At 43.5% G+C, this 15873-nt stretch overlaps 1 protein-coding gene across 1 annotated transcript in view; it reads right to left on the bottom strand.

The window, feature by feature from the left end:
* Positions 1 to 7111, bottom strand: part of Ptpn9 (protein tyrosine phosphatase non-receptor type 9) — a 95489-nt gene extending 88378 nt beyond the window's left edge. Inside the window, exon 1 of the mRNA XM_006971545.4 lies at positions 6337 to 7111. Coding sequence (XP_006971607.1) covers positions 6337 to 6510 — 174 coding nt within the window. The 5' untranslated portion in view covers positions 6511 to 7111. The remainder of the gene's footprint in view (positions 1 to 6336) is intronic.
* Positions 7112 to 15873: the final 8762 nt, after the last annotated feature.

Here is a 15873-nt window from a genome sequence, read left to right as displayed (position 1 = left end):
TCAGGCACAATTGTTTGTTTTTGTTTTGTTTGGGGTTTTCTTCTAGGTCACAGTTACTCAATTTCATTATTTTTTTCTCTTGTGAAGTAGAGAAAAGAACCTCTAGTTACAATACTAATTCTGTGAATTGAATGCTCTTATTCAATCCTTTAAGTATCTACTTTTCTTAGTTTTATATTTTTAATTTTCTTTCCAATGACAATGATGCCTTTTTTTTTTTTTTTTTTTTTTTTTTTTTTTTTTTTTTTTTGAGACAGGTTGTCACTATGTAGCCTTGGCTAACCTGGAGCTCACCATACAGACCAGGCTGGCCTCAAATGCACAGAGATCTGCTTGCCGACCTCCTCAGTTCTGGCTTAAATACATGTGCAACCAGGCCCAGCAGAGTCTCCTAAGGACCAGGCTGGCCTCAAAATCACTACCTAAAGCATAGAGGATGGCTCAGTGCATTAGAGTATATACTGCTCTTCAGAGGGCCCAAGTTCAGTTCCCAGCACCTACTACATCAGGCAGCTCACTACTTCCTCTAACTCCATTTCCAGGGGAATCGGCTGTCCTCTTCTGAACTTGGTAGGCAACTGCACTCACATGTACATGTATACATATAAAAATAAAATATTAAAAACAAATCACTAAATAAGCTGGGGATGACCTTGAGCGTCTGATCTTGCCTCCTCCGGCCAAGTGCTAGGGTTACAGGTCTCTGTGCACCCCACTACACCTCACTGAGGCCTTGAAACTTCAAATCTGATGTACCCCAAAGGAAATAAGAAAAAAAGCTGTTCCTCTAAAACTAATCAAATAAAAAAAATCTAATAAGAAGACAGAAGTTTGTAGGTCACACAGAGTGAGAACTTGTCTTAAAAAGCTAAAAGAAGTTTGATAAGGCCAACCCACTGCTAGGTCTCATTTCTGCTCTCTTCCACTTTATCTACAAAACCAAACTCTCCTCAGCCCATAGCAACATTTATTTTATTCTATGAATGAATACTTGGCTGATTCTAAAATCAATAATAAAGCCAATTAAAAACTAAAAAGGAAAAAATAGTTGTCTCTGGATTTCTTTTTTTTTTTTTTTTTTTTTTTTTTTGTGATATATATTTTTTATTTTACAATACCATTCAGTTCTACATATCAGCCATGGGTTCCCCTATTCTCCCCCCTCCCACGCCCTCCCCTTACCCCCAGCCCACCCTCCATTCCCACCTCCTCCAGGACAAGTCCTCCCCCGAGGATTGTGATCGACTTGGTAGAATCAGTCCAGGGAGGTCCAGTCCCTTCCTCCCAGACTAAGCCAAGTGTCCCTGCATAAGTTCCTGGTTTCAAACAGCCAACTCATGGAATGAGCACAGGACTTGGTCCCACTGCCTAGATGCCTCCCAAACTGATCAAGCCAATCAACTGTCTCACCTATTCAGAGGGCCTGATCCAGCTGGGAGCCCCTCAGTCTTTGGTTCATAGTTCATGTGTTTCCATTCATTTGGCTATTTTTTTTCAATAATTGAGTAAAACTGAAATTTATTATATGCCACAGTCGTCCTAGGGACCTCCATGCTATATATATATAGCCTCTATGGTTCTATGGGTTGTGGTCTGATTGTTCATTTTATATCTAGAATCCACCGATGAGTGAGTACATACCATAACTGTCTTTCTGGGTTTGGGTTACCTCACTCAGGATGATTTTTTCTAGTTCCATCCATTTGCCTGCAAATTTCATGCTTTCATTGTTTTTCTCTGCTGAGTAGTACTCCATTGTGTATATGTACCACATTTTTTTCATCCATTCTTCCGTTGATGGGCATCTAGGTTGTTTCCAGGTTCTGGCTATTACAAATAGTGCTGCTATGAACATAGCTGAGCATGTATCTTTATGGTATGTATCAGCATTCTTTGGGTATATGCCCAAGAGTGGGATGGCTGGGTCTTGAGGTAGTTCGATTCCTAATTTTCTGAGAAACCGCCATACTGATTTCCATAGTGGTTGTACAAGTTTACATTCCCACCAACAGTGGAGGAGTGTTCCCTTTGCTCCACATCCTCTCCAACATTGGTTGTCATTGGTGTTTTTGATCTTAGCCATTCTAACAGGTGTAAGGTGGTATCTCAGAGTCGTTTTGATTTGCATTTCTCTGATGATTAAGGATGTTGAGCATTTCTTTAAATGTCTTTCAGCCATTTGTAGTTCTTGTTTTGTGAATTCTCTGTTTAGCTCTTTAGCCCATTTTTTAATTGGACTGTTCAGTGCTTTGATGTCTAGTTTCTTGAGTTCTTTATATATTGTGGAGATCAATCCTCTGTCAGATGTGGGGTTGGTGAAGATCTTTTCCCAATCTGTTGGCTGTCTTTTTGTCTTATTGACTGTGTCTTTTGCCCTGCAAAAGCTTCTCAGTTTTGAGAGGTCCCATTTATTAATGGTTGTGCTCAGGGTCTGTGCTGTCGGTGTTTTATTTAGGAAATGGTCTCCAGTGCCAATGCGTTCAAGAGTGCTTCCTATCTTCTTTTCTATTAAGTTTAGTGTAACTGGATTTATGTTTAGGTCTTTGATCCACTTGGACTTGAGTTTTGTGCATGGTGACAGATATGGATCTATTTGTAATCTTTTACATATTGACATCCAGTTATGCCAGCACCATTTGTTGAAGATACTTTCTTTGTTCCATTGTATAGTTTTGGCTCCTTTGTCAAAAACCAGGTGTTCATATGTGCATGGATTAATGTCAGGGTCTTCAATTCGATTCCATTGGTCCGTATGTCGGTTTTTATACCAGTACCAAGCTGTTTTTATTACTATAGCTCTATAGTAGAGTTTGAGGTCCGGGATGGTGATGCCTCCAAGGGTTGCTTTATCGTATAGGATTCTTTTAGCTATCCTGGGTCTTTTGTTTTTCCATATAAAGTTGAGTATTTTTCTTTCCAAGTCTGTGAAGAATTGTGTTGGGATTTTGATGGGGATTGCATTGAATCTGTAGATTGCTTTTGGTAAGATTGCCATTTTTACTATGTTAATCCTACCTATCCATGAGCATGGGAGATCCTTCCATTTTCTGATATCTTCTTCAATTTCTTTCTTTAGAGATTTAAAGTTCTTATCAAAAAGGTCTTTCACTTGTTTAGTTAGTGTTATCCCAAGGTATTTTATATTATTTGTGGCTATTGTAAAGGGTGATGTTTCTCTGACTTCTTTCTCAGCCCTTTTATCATTTGTGTATAGGAGGGCTACTGATTTTTTTGAGTTGATCTTGTATCCTGCCACTTTACTGAAGGAGTTTATCAGCTGTAGAAGTTCCCTGGTAGAGTTTTTGGGGTCACTTATGTATACTATCATATCATCTGCAAATAGTGAAAGTTTGACTTCTTCCTTGCCAATTTGTATCCCTTTGATCTCCTTTTGTTGTCTTATTGCTCTAGCTAGAACTTCTAGTACTATATTGAATAAATATGGGGAGAGTGGACAGCCTTGTCTTGTTCCTGAATTTAGTGGTATCGCTTTGAGTTTCTCTCCATTTAATTTGATGTTTGCTGTTGGCTTGCTATAAATTGCTTTTATTATGTTTAGAAATGTTCCTTGTATTCCTATTCTTTCTAAGACCTTTATCATGAAGGGGTGTTGGATTTTGTCAAAGGCTTTTTCAGCATCTAGGGAGATGATCATGTGGTTTTTTTCTTTCAGTTTGTTTATATGGTGTATTACATTGACTGATTTCCGTATGTTGAACCATCCTTGCATCCCTGGGATGAATCCTACTTGGTCGTGATGGATGATTATTTTGATGTATTCTTGGATTCGGTTTGCCAATATTTTGTTGAGTATTTTTGCATCAATGTTCATGAGGGAGATTGGTCTGTAGTTTTCTTTCTTTGTTGCATCTTTGTGTGGCTTGGGTATCAGGGTAATTGTAGCCTCATAAAAAGAGTTTGGTAGTGTTCCTTCTGTTTCTATTGTGTGGAACACTTTGAAGAGGATTGGTATTAGTTCTTCTTTGAAAGTCAGGTAGAATTCTGCACTGAAACCATCTGGTCCTGGGCTTTTTTTAGTTGGGAGACTTTTGATGACTGTTTCTATTTCTTTAGGGGTTATTGGTCTATTTAAATGGTTTATCTGGTCTTGAGTTAACTTTGATAAGGCCAACCCACTGCTAGGTCTCATTTCTGCTCTCTTCCACTTTATCTACAAAACCAAACTCTCCTCAGCCCATAGCAACATTTATTTTATTCTATGAATGAATACTTGGCTGATTCTAAAATCAATAATAAAGCCAATTAAAAACTAAAAAGGAAAAAATAGTTGTCTCTGGATTTCTTAATCAGACATAATCAGTATCCAGTTTTAAAAAGGCTTCTATGGTCAACAGGATTTTTTTTTTTAATCAAGAATGGAAAGATAGGGGCTGGAGAGATGGCTCAGTGGTTAAGAGCACTGACTGCTCTTCCAAAGGACCTGAGTTCAGTTCCCAGCACCCACATGGCAGCTTAAAACTGTAACGCCAGTTCCAGGGGACCTAAAACCCATGGCAAAACACTAATGCACATAAAATAAAATAAGAATGGAAAGATAATAACAAAAATGGGTATTGGATTTTCAACTTTTCCTGAGTATACTGTGTGACTAACACAATATATTTAGCCCTCACTACCGTGTACATAAACAGGTGTCAGAGAGATGAAAGACACCGGCCTACCCTCAGTGAGCCTACAATCTTGTAAGTGAAGGAGAATGGTAAATAAAAACTGCTCTGAATGCAGGGATATGGCCCTGGAGTCAATCCTCAGAACTGAAGAGAAGATGGCAGGTTACTACTTAAAGTGGGATCTGTCATATGATAGAAACATACTCATCTTAAGACCATTTTGGGAATGAAAGAAAAACAACGAAAGTACTGGGGAAAAAAAGTCACTCAGGAAGTAAAAAAATAAAAATAAAAATAAATCAACCTAACGCATAAATCAATCAACCTAATGCATTAGTACTGAGGCATATCCCCTCTCTGGGAGAGGGGGCTCCTTGGCCACCGGCTTGCTCCAGTGTCTGACTTAGCGTTTTGAAAACACCCAGCTGTGTCAGCCGGGCGTGGTTGTGCACAACTTTAATCCCAGCACACGGGAGGCAGAGGCAGGCGGATCTCTGTGAGTTGGAGGACAGCCTGGTCTACAGAGCAAGTTCCAGGACAGCCAAGGCTACACAGAGAACCCTGTCTAACCACCCCCACCAAAAAAATCAGGTCTTAAATAAAGCCCATTAAACCAATAGTAGTTTATCAAAAGAGACAGTCTCCCCTCTACAGACTGCTAGCAAATATGGTCCTTGTGAACAAAGGCTAGAGATCGTGAAATGGGTTTCCAGCATGCCTCACCTTTTCCTCTTTCAATTATTACTTTTTTTTTTTTTAAGATACAACCAGACTATGGCCATATTTGAGCACAGCTATGTTTGGGTATGAGCAGTTCCATGGAGAGAGAAGCAAGAAGCCAGCCTGTGGGGTTCCGATCTCATCTAGCTGACTTTCCTACCTTCCTCAGAAGCAGTCCGGTGTTTCCACAGCAGAAATATGGGGTGGAAAGTTACAAGAGCGCTAGGCTTCTCTCTTACCGAATCCCCTCAAAATGATAATGCAAACCACTCCTTTCTGGAAACTTAAGGTCATAAGCTTTAAAAAGAGACAATGGAACTCCAGAAAGATGGAGATAGTCAGATGGGGTGGGGGCAGGGAAGTGAGGATGAGGGGAAGAGCCTAGCCTGGGAAAGCAGACTACGGAGGTCAAGGCCAGGGAATTGTGGAGCTATAGAAAAGGCAGATCTTTCAGGATCTGTCCAAGCAGGCCCGTCACAGCAGTCTGGAAAGCACGAAGGGGCTCCTTTGAGAAACTAGGGCACCTATTTACCAGCGCTACCTCCCCCCTTCTTGGGAACGGAGATGACCACCTAAGAATCCTCCCCCAAATGGCTTTTCTTGCCCTTGAGAAACAACTGACCCTCAAGGAAAGAAACAAAACCTTTATAAGAGAGAAGGGCCGGGGGGCAAGGTGTTCTGCGATCATCCCGTGGGGAGCCTACCCCAGTTCGGGGAACTTTAATATTCACTGGAACAGAGCGGCCGGGTGGGGGTGGGGAGGCGGAAGCCTCGGGGCATAAGAATCTCAGAGCCAGGGGTCCCGCGGCTCCCGGGATGGGCAGGCGGCGGCCTGGGGCGCGGTCTCCGGCCGGAGAGGCCAGCCTGCAGGCCTGAAACGTGAGCAGGAGCGCGGAGGGCCCGGGGCGAGGAGCGCAGCCTGGCGAGCCCAGGCCGGCCTAGGCCTCGGAAGCTCGGACACACCCACCGCAGCGGCCGCGCTTACCTGCTCCTCCTCGGGGGTCAGCTCGGGCGCCATGTCCGGCCGGGGCGCGGTCGCCGGCTCCATCCCGCCGCCGCCGCCGCCGGGGGCACAGGACTGGTCCGCCAGCGCCGGAGCCCGCTGCACTCGAACTCCGCTTCTGCGGCCCGGCGCCTCAGCAGCTCTCGGCCGGCTCATGCATGGTGGGACCGGGGCGGCCCGACGCCCGCGGCGGCTGCCAACGCCGCTCCTGCTGGCTGCGGAGACTCGGCTGTCGCTCCCCCCGGGGAGGAAATGCCTCCTATTTTCTTCACTCCTTTCCTCACACCACCCCTCCTCTCCAGAGGAGGGAAAAAGTGCAGGCGAGGACCGAACAGCAGCTCGGGTTTGGGGGTTTGCTTTTTTTTTTTTTTAAAGGAAATAATGAAATCGACAACTTTGGTCCAAGCCCCCCGCGAAGGCTCCTGGCGTTAATTTCCAGAGGGCCGCCGGCCTCCGGGGCGTCTTCAGCACCGTGCGGAGCTCGCTGGCCCAGAAAGCGCCGGCGCCGGGGGACCGCCCAGCCCGGGCGTCCTCCGGGATGCGGGCCCTGCGACCTGCGCGGCGGCCTCGCGGCCCAGTTCCTCAAAAGCCGCGGCGGCGAGAGGGAGGGCGGGCGCGAGCGAGCGAGGAAAAGGCGTCCCCCTCCCGGCTCAGGGCCAGCGCTGCGGCCTGCGCCGCGTCCGCCCGAGCCCCCCGCGGCTCCATTGAGAAACTGAGCATCTCATTCACAAACAGGCGCCGGGGAGGGCCGGGCCGAACGCGGACGCTGTCCGAGAGGGGGAGACAGAGAGGAGCTGGGAGGAGGGGAGGCCGCGCGGAGTGGCGGGGGAGGGGCTGCGGAGGACTGGAGGCGACTCCCCTAGGGGAGGGAGAGGAAGGCCGGATTGTGAGTTTAAAAGAATCCAAAATTAGGGGATGACGGGCACCCTTCCCGGCATTCACAGGCCTCTATTCGTGAGGAACCCACATCTTTGGGTCTTAAAGGTTGCCTGCGAGATCCAAGTTCAGATGCCAGGGATCTGACAGATAAGCAAGGGCCACATTTCTTTGCTCAATGTATCCTGTATTCCAGCATCATTGTAGCTAATTTTAATCGCGTACAAGAAAAGGACATCCGATGTCAGAATTCATTCAGGAACCCCACAGCCTTTGCAAGTGCTTTATTTTACTCTAACCCAGAATAAACCAGGGGAAGAGTCTTCAGAAGAGAAAATGCAGTCGGTTTTGGTGCTCATCTTGGAGGACTTTTTAAAAACAGGGTGGAGTCTGGCCTCCCTCTTTGCTCAGGCTGGTTTTGATCTATTGGGTTCAAGTGATCTAGGAAACTGGGACTCCCACGCATGCCCTGCAACGATTTTAGGACTTGAAAAGTAATGCCCAACCTCATCTGATTTTAAGAAATTGTGTGTGTGTGTGTGTGTGTGTGTGTGTGTGTGTGTGTGTTTTGAGACAGGGTTTCTCTATGTACCGCCCGCCAGCTGTCATAGAACGTAGAACTCGACCAAACTGGATTCATACTTGCAGAGATCCACCTTCCTGTGCACCAGCAAACCTAACCTTAAATATTTAATTGAAAATAATTTTCTTCTTATAATATAGGCTTCACCTCATTTTTGCCCCGGTGCAGTAGGAGCTTGAGCTAAGGTGGGTGTTTGTTTGGTTTTTCTGGGGCAGGGGGCTGAGAAATGGTCTCTCTATAGCCCTGGCTGTATTGTAGTTCTGGCTGTCCTGGAACTAGCTATGTAGGTCAGGCTGGCCTTGAACTCACAAAAGATCTGCATCTTAAAAGGGATTAAAAAGCATGACCATCCCTCCTGGCCCCCTCAACTAGGTGTGTCTTTTGCCATCAGTGAGATGGACTCTAGGTTGAACTCAGGAACCCACCCAAGAGCTGGTTTCAGTATAGGAAACTAGAAGACAAGCTGTGTAACCAGTATATTTACACGCCAGGCTGTTGTGGAGGATTAATTTAACTGGGCAAAGATGTGTTGCATTTGTTTTGCTGCAGAATATGACTTAGACTGTGTAAAGATGTGTTACTTTAGTTTATGCTGCATTGTTTAACAATGTAAGGATATGTGTTTAATAATTTAAAGATGTGTTGCATCTGTTTCACCTTGCCTGCCTAAGGTACCTGATTGGTCTAAGAAAGAGCTGAACAGCCAATAGCTAGGCACAGAAAGGATAGGCAAGGCTGGCAGGCAGAGAGGATACAGAGGAGAAATCTAGGCTCAGAAAGAACAAGGAGAGGAATGAGGCATAGAGAAGCATGGAAGCAAGACATACAGAGGAGAGGTAGTGAGCCCCGAGCAAAAGGTGGGTAAAGAGAAACAGGTTCATTTAAGGTAAAAGAGCTAGCCAGAAAGGAGCCCAAGCTAGGCTGAGCATCCAAAACTAATAAGTCTCTTTGTCATGATTTGGGAGCTGGTTGGTGGCCTAAAAGAAAAGGCCTGGTACACTAGGCACTGTGTGTATGCCATATGCACTGGAGTTAAAATAAGACATTATAAGATTATGGAAGATGTAACAGGAAGTAAAAAATGAAACACTCAGGGGCTGGAGAGATGGGTCAGAGCTTGAGAAACTGCTGATGCCAGCTGGTAGTGATGCATGCTTTTAATCCAGCATTTGGGAGGCAGAAGCAAGCAGATCTCTGTGAGTTCAAGGTAACCCTGGTCTACACAGCTAGTTCCTGGACAGCCAAGGCTACACAAAGAAACCCTGTCTCAAAAAAAATAAAAAAAGAATAATACTGGGCTGACCTTAGGACCTGGGTTCAATTCTAGTACTCACATGGTAGCTCATAATTTTAGGTTACTCCAGTCCCAAGGGATCCAACACCTTCTTCTGGCCTCTGAGGGAGCATGTGATGAATAGACATACATGCAGGGAAAAAACAGCCACACACATAAAAAACAAAGATAAAGCATCAAACCAGGAGGTGGTGGTGCACATCTTTGATCCCAGTGCTTGGGAGGCAGAGGCAGGTAGATCTCTGTAAGTTCTACAGAGTGAGTTCCAGGACAGGCTCTAATGCTATACAGAGAAACCCTGTCTGGAAAAGAAAAAAAAAAAAATGCAAGACTTCAATTAGTATGCATAACATGCTGTCATTTATATAAAGAAAAAAAAACATATTTGTAAGCTCATTTATCCACAGGAAAGCTTTGGAAGAATACACAAGGAAAGTAACTGGTTTTCTCTTCAGGGAACCTAGGAAGCAGAACTGAAAGGAGGATGCATTGTGCTTACTTTTTTATTAATGTATAATGTACAAAGAGAAAAATAAAAAAAAAATGTAAATATACAGCTACCTGAGTTTTTATAAACTGAATACTCATAAAACCAACAAATCAAGAAATAGAACTTGGGGCCCAGCAGTGGTGGCACATGCCTTTAATCACAGCCTTCTGGAAGCAGAGGCAGACAGATCTCTGAGTTTGAGGCTAGCCTGGTCTACAGAGGGAATTCTAGGACATTCAAGGGCTACACAGAGAAACTTTGTTACAAAAAACAAAAAAAAAAAAAGCCTGAGAACCTGGAGCTAGAGAGGATGGTTCAGCCGTTGAGAGCATGTGCTGCTCTTCAGAGGAGGTGCTATTGGTTCCCAGCACCCACATCACGCAGCTCAAAACTATCTCTAATTCCAGCTCCAGGGAATCCAACACCTTCTGGCCTCTTCAGGTACCTGTGAATATGTGTGTGCAGACATACACATAAATAAAAACAATAAAAGTAAATCTTAAACTAGGCAGTAGCTATGGTAGCGCACATCTTTAATCCCAGCACTAGGGAGGCAGAGGCAGGCAGATCTCTGAGTTCTCGGCCAATCGGGTCTACAGAGCTCCAGGACAGCCAGGGTTACACAGAGAAACCCTGTCTCAAAAAACTAAATAAATAAATAAATAAAATCTTTTAAAAAACACAGACTTTTCCCAAAATGTAGTCTGTGGTGTTAATCTAATTGTACTGAAATGTGATTTTGAATGTATGTTAATAAATAAAGTTGCCCGGGGGTCAGAGCTATTAGAGCCATAGCAAGAGTGTGGCAGTGGTGGCACACGCCTTTAATCCCATAGATCTCTGTGTGTTCAGGGATACAGTCAGCATTGGAGACATATGCCTTTAAGACCTAGGGGGCTGTACATTCAGACAGTGACAAGGCAGTCACGTGTTTGGGTTTACAACCAATGAGAAGGCAGAACAATAATACTATAAAAAAGACGTACAGACAGGAAGTAGCTCTCTTTCGCAAAGCTGGGACACCGCAGGCGGAAGGGTGAGATTTTAGCTCTGAGCTCTGACCTTTCGGCTTTCTCTTTTACATTGTTTCTGTGTTTCTTATTTAATAAGACTGTTGGTTACATCTACAGTAGTCCCATTTTGTTCCCTTCCAGTCACTTCTGCTTTAAAAAGGTAACCGCTGTCTTGGCTCTAACAGTATAGCTTTACTTGTGTATGTTTAAACAGTCATTCAGGGGGGACAGTCAGGAGGAAGAAAAAGGAATGTGGACCTTTGTGATTTTGTGTCCAACCAGGCCTATACAACTCAGGCCAGCCAGGGTTACATAGTGAAACCCTGTCTCCAAAAATAAATACATAAATAAATAAAACAGCCACTTAAACAAATACATGTTTTCTCCCTAATAAGGGAAATGCTCTAGAACTAAGCTGAGTTAGGAGGAGACAACAGAACAAAGCAGAGTAAAAAACTACAGGACACAGACAGACAACCAAGACCACAGACTGATGGAGGCCCCTGCTCTTGGGTGCCAATGTAACATAAAGAGATGATTCTTTGCTGTTGCCAGAGTGTGTGGCCGGGACATTAAGCTCACTTTGCCACAGTGAGGAGCCAGGCAAATAGCAGACTATGGTACTGAGACAGATTAAACACAAAATTTAACGATTTGGTACTTTGTCCCTCCAGCCCAATGCTCTGCAGGTCTAATTGGGGACCACATGTTTCATTGGCAAGCCACTATGGGAATCTAATGACAGTCCCAATCAAGGTGGTGCTTTTTTTTTTTTTTTTTTTTTTTGATTCATTATCCCATAGATTCCTCTTTAAACAACCTAAGAATTTTTCATCTAAATATTAACAATAATGGTAGCATTTATATCAGTATTGAGTCACAATAGTTTCCTGCTTTAACTATTTCTAAAGTTTTTTGTTTGTTTTTGAGACAGGGTTTCTCTGTGTAGCCCCAGCTACCTGGAACTCTGTAGACCAGGCTGGCCCCAAACTCAAGAGGTCTGCCTGCCTCTGCTTCCTGAGTGTTGGGATTAAAGGTGTGCACCACTATGCTTGGTTCTGAAATTCTTTTTCTTGTTTTGCTTTCATTTTTTTTAAAGATTTATTTATTTATTATGTATACAGCATGTATGACTGCAGGCCATAAGAGGGCACCAGATCTCATTACAGATGGCTGTGAGCCACCATGTGGTTGCTGGGAATTGAACTCAGGACCTCTGGAAGAACAGTCAGTGCTCCTAACCTCTGAGCCATCTCGCCAGCCCTTGCTTTCATTTTTAACAGCCTCCCTCTGTAGTCTTGGCTGACCTGGAACTCCCTATGTAGAATAGGGTGGCACCAACAAACTTGGAGTCATCTTTCTGCCTCTGCCTCCTCGGTGCTGAGATGAAAAGTATCTGCCAACACACCTAGCTTCTTTTGGTTTTGATTTTTTGAGATGGGGTCTCAAACAGCCCAGACCGGCCTTGGACTTACTTTGTAGCCAAAGATGCAAAACTATCTTTAAACTTCTGGTTGCCCAAATACTGGATTTCAGGCATGATCCACCACATCTGGCATTCTGAGGTTCTTCTATCCATAAATATGTCCATTGTGATTAAGTCAAACTCAGATGACCTTTTAGTGCCAGAGAGTGCACAGGTCTATAAAACAGTCTGCCTGACATTTAATAGCAGTGAATAAATGAGGCAAGTTGTCAGTGGATGAGTGATCAACCAGTAGCCCTGCTAAGTAATTTTTTCAGTAACACTGCATAAACCAATGAAGAAAAAGGAAATAGAAATGCCCTGTTTATTACAAACGACTGGAAACAGAAAGATAGCCTGTCTCTACCAACTACTGATATTAATTTTGCACTTCTTTTAAAAAAGATTTATTTATTATTATGTATACAGTATTCTGCCTGCATGTATGCCTGCATGCCAAAAGAGAGAACCAGATCTCATTGTAGATGGGTTGTGAGCCACCATGTGGTTGCTGGGAATTGAACTCAAGACCTCTGGAAGAGCAGCCAGTGCTCTTAACCTCTGAGCCATCTCTCCAGCCCCCAATTTTGCCCTTCTTTAGCCCAGTGATCCTAGGGCACCTGCAGTCAGTGATTCAGCCTGCCACACAGTTTCTACTGAGGTGAAACCTGAACCCAGACTTTATAACTAAATCTACCTATGTGGTAAGGAAAGTAATAAAGGATGCAACGTAACTGAATGAAAAAAACTTGGGGGTGTCCAGAGGTGCAAATGTGTGCACAGGCAATGGCAATGCAGTTAAATAAAAGGAAGTTTGCTAGAATTGTTACCTATCACAAGCTCAACAGGACAGTGTTTGGAAATGAATGAGACACAAAAACCAAGCCCCAAGTGCTTCATTTGTTTTCTTATTTTTTTGGGGGTATCCCAGGGTCTCACTCTGTAGCCCATGTTGGCTGGAATTCAAGGCAGTTCTTCTGTCTTAACTACCCAAGTGCTAGGATTCTAAGCATAGGCTGCCATGTACTACTAGGATTGCCTTGAACTATAATCTTTTATAGTCTTTTTTTTTTTTTTTTATTTTGAGATGGACCTCCTGTAGTTCAGAACTCCCTATTTAGCTGAGGATGACCTTGAACTCCTGATTCTCAAACTTGACCTCTCCAGTGCTGGGACTATATGTGTTTAGTACCACACCTAGTTAACTACAATCTGGTTTTGGTTGTTTTTGGTTGGTTGGTTTTAGATTTTTAAATTACAATTTCAGGAGTCAGTTTGCTAATGCGACATGTGGGTGCTAGGGATGGCACTCAGGTGGCTAGGTTTGATGGCAGCCACCTACCTACCGGCCCCAAACTAGCATCTTTTTTGAGGTAGGGTCTCACTATGTATCTCTAGCTCGTCTAGAAATCTCTATATAGACCAGGCTGGGCCTTGAGCTCACAGAGATCCACATGCCTATGACTCCGAAGTGTTAGGATCAAAGGTGTGTGTCACCAAAGCTGGCCCAAACTACAATCTTGAACTAGCAAAATCAAGCATGGTACAGCTATCCTGCTCAGACAGATCTTAGAGTATAGAATAGATTAAAGAGCAAAAGACTGGGTGCAACATAATGACCCTCAATGGACTTAGTAATAAACCATACCGTACATACACTAGAATAAGTTGACATTGGTTGTATCCTTACCGTATTTCCCTTAGACACTGTTCTAAGTTGTTTTCAGCTGGCTGTGATAGCATACCATTGGGATCAGCTTTCAGAAGGCAGAGGCAGGCAGAATTTTGTGAGTTCAAGGCCAGTCTGGTCTACATAGTGAGTTGTAGGTCAGCCAGGGCTACATAAAGAGACCCTGTCTCAAAACACAAAAAACTAAAAAACTAAAATAATAATTTATTCATTTGACCTCACCATAATAAGAAAGGAAAATCATAAATTTCATTTCACAAAAAATATATATGGTTATGTGTGTATATACACACAATATAGCTACACACACACACACACACACACAAGACCCATATTACTATTACTAATATAGCCCTCGTATCTAAAACATGAGATGGATATCCATTAAGGAAGATACCCAACATTGACCTTTGGCCTCCAGATGCATGCATATGCATGCATACCTTCACATACACACAGAAAGTCATCAGTGCCAAACATGTTGGTGCATATCTGTAGACCCAATTAAGATAAACCCAAGTTTGATTCTCATTCCCTCAGCAAAAAAGGAGGGTAGGGAAGGAAAGCTAAGTGTGTACGTCAGTGGGTAGGGTGCTTGCCTAGCATGCACAGTGGCCCAGAGTTAGATTTTAATCCCCAGCACTGCATGAAACCTTGAAGCAGAGTTGAGGAGTGGAGGCAGGAGTACCAAAAATTTAAGGTTGGGGCTGGTATAGTCTCAATAGCCTTCAATCCCAGCAGAGGCAGGCAGATCTCTGCAAGTTCAAGGCCAATGTGGTCTATATAGTGAGTTCCAGGACAGCCAGAGCTACATAGAGAGATCCTATCTCAAAGAAACAACAACAAAAGAATTATATCTGCTTTAAAAATTCTAGCATTTTGGGCCGGAAAGATGACTCAGCAGTTGAGAGCACTGGCTGCTCTTTCTGAGGACCTGGGTTCAACTCCCAGCACCAACATGGCAGCTCACAACTGTTTGTAACTCTAATTCCAGTGAATCTGGCACCTTCACACTGACATACATGGGGGCAAAAAACCAATGTACATAAAGATAAATAAAGTTAAAAAAATCTAGCACTTCATTAAATATTTTTATTACATACATACTTTTATTACATATATATTACATATTTATTGGGGGGGTATGTGTGCCATGGCACATATGTGGAAATCAGAGAACACTTTATGGAAGCTGTTTCTCTGCTACCATGTGAGTTCTGGGGATCGAACTCAGGTCCTCAGACTTTGGCAGCCATTGCCTTAAGCCACTGAGCCATCACATCAGCTCTTGATTCATTACTTTATTAATAAAGAAATTTGTAGATAGGAAAATTGTTTCTTTCCAAAATATGTGGGGGTTTATTTATAGTTTTAAAGATGTTCTTATTTTTTTAATTATGTGCATATATGTATGTCTCTTTGGGGATAGTACATGTGAGTATACATGCTCATGGAGTCCAAAAGAGGGCATTGGATCACCTGGAGTTACAGGTGGTTCCCAGTATGAGTGCTAGTCCTATCCTTTGTAAGAGCAATACACTCTTAGCTGCCAAACCATCTCTTTAGCACCTAACTTTTTAAAACTTTATGTGTATGTGTGACTGTATGTCGGTTTGTCCACCATGTCCATGCAGATGTCTGTGGAGGTCACAAGAGAGTCTGAAATCCCCAGAACTGGAGTTGCAGGAGCTTACGAGCTATCATGTGAGTGCTGGGAGTCAAATCTGGTACTCTTCAGAACAGCAAATGCTCTTAACCACTGAGCTCTCTCTCCACTACCACCCCCTCCGGATATCCTGATTCTCTTGTTTTGTGATACAGGGTCTCAGGCAGTCCAGGCTGGCTGTCAATCCCTAATTTTCCTGCCTTAACTTTCCAAATGCTGGGATAACAGGTATGCATTCTACCGTAGTCTATGGCTCTCTTTAATCAAATTCACAGGACTAAATAGAATACTTGTTCTTAAAATTTATAGCATGTTCAACAACCCATAAAATCATTTCTAGGGCTGGAGAGATGGTTCAGAGGTTAAGAGCACTGACTGCTCTTCCAGAAGTCCTGAGTTCAATTCCCAGCAACCACATGACAGCTCACAACCATCTGTATTG

Source organism: Peromyscus maniculatus, chromosome 7, assembly GCF_049852395.1.
Source record: "Peromyscus maniculatus bairdii isolate BWxNUB_F1_BW_parent chromosome 7, HU_Pman_BW_mat_3.1, whole genome shotgun sequence".
Taxonomy (NCBI): Eukaryota; Metazoa; Chordata; class Mammalia; order Rodentia; family Cricetidae; genus Peromyscus; species Peromyscus maniculatus.
The sequence above is the reverse complement of the archived record's forward strand: the minus strand, read 5'-3'. Positions and strand labels throughout refer to the sequence as shown.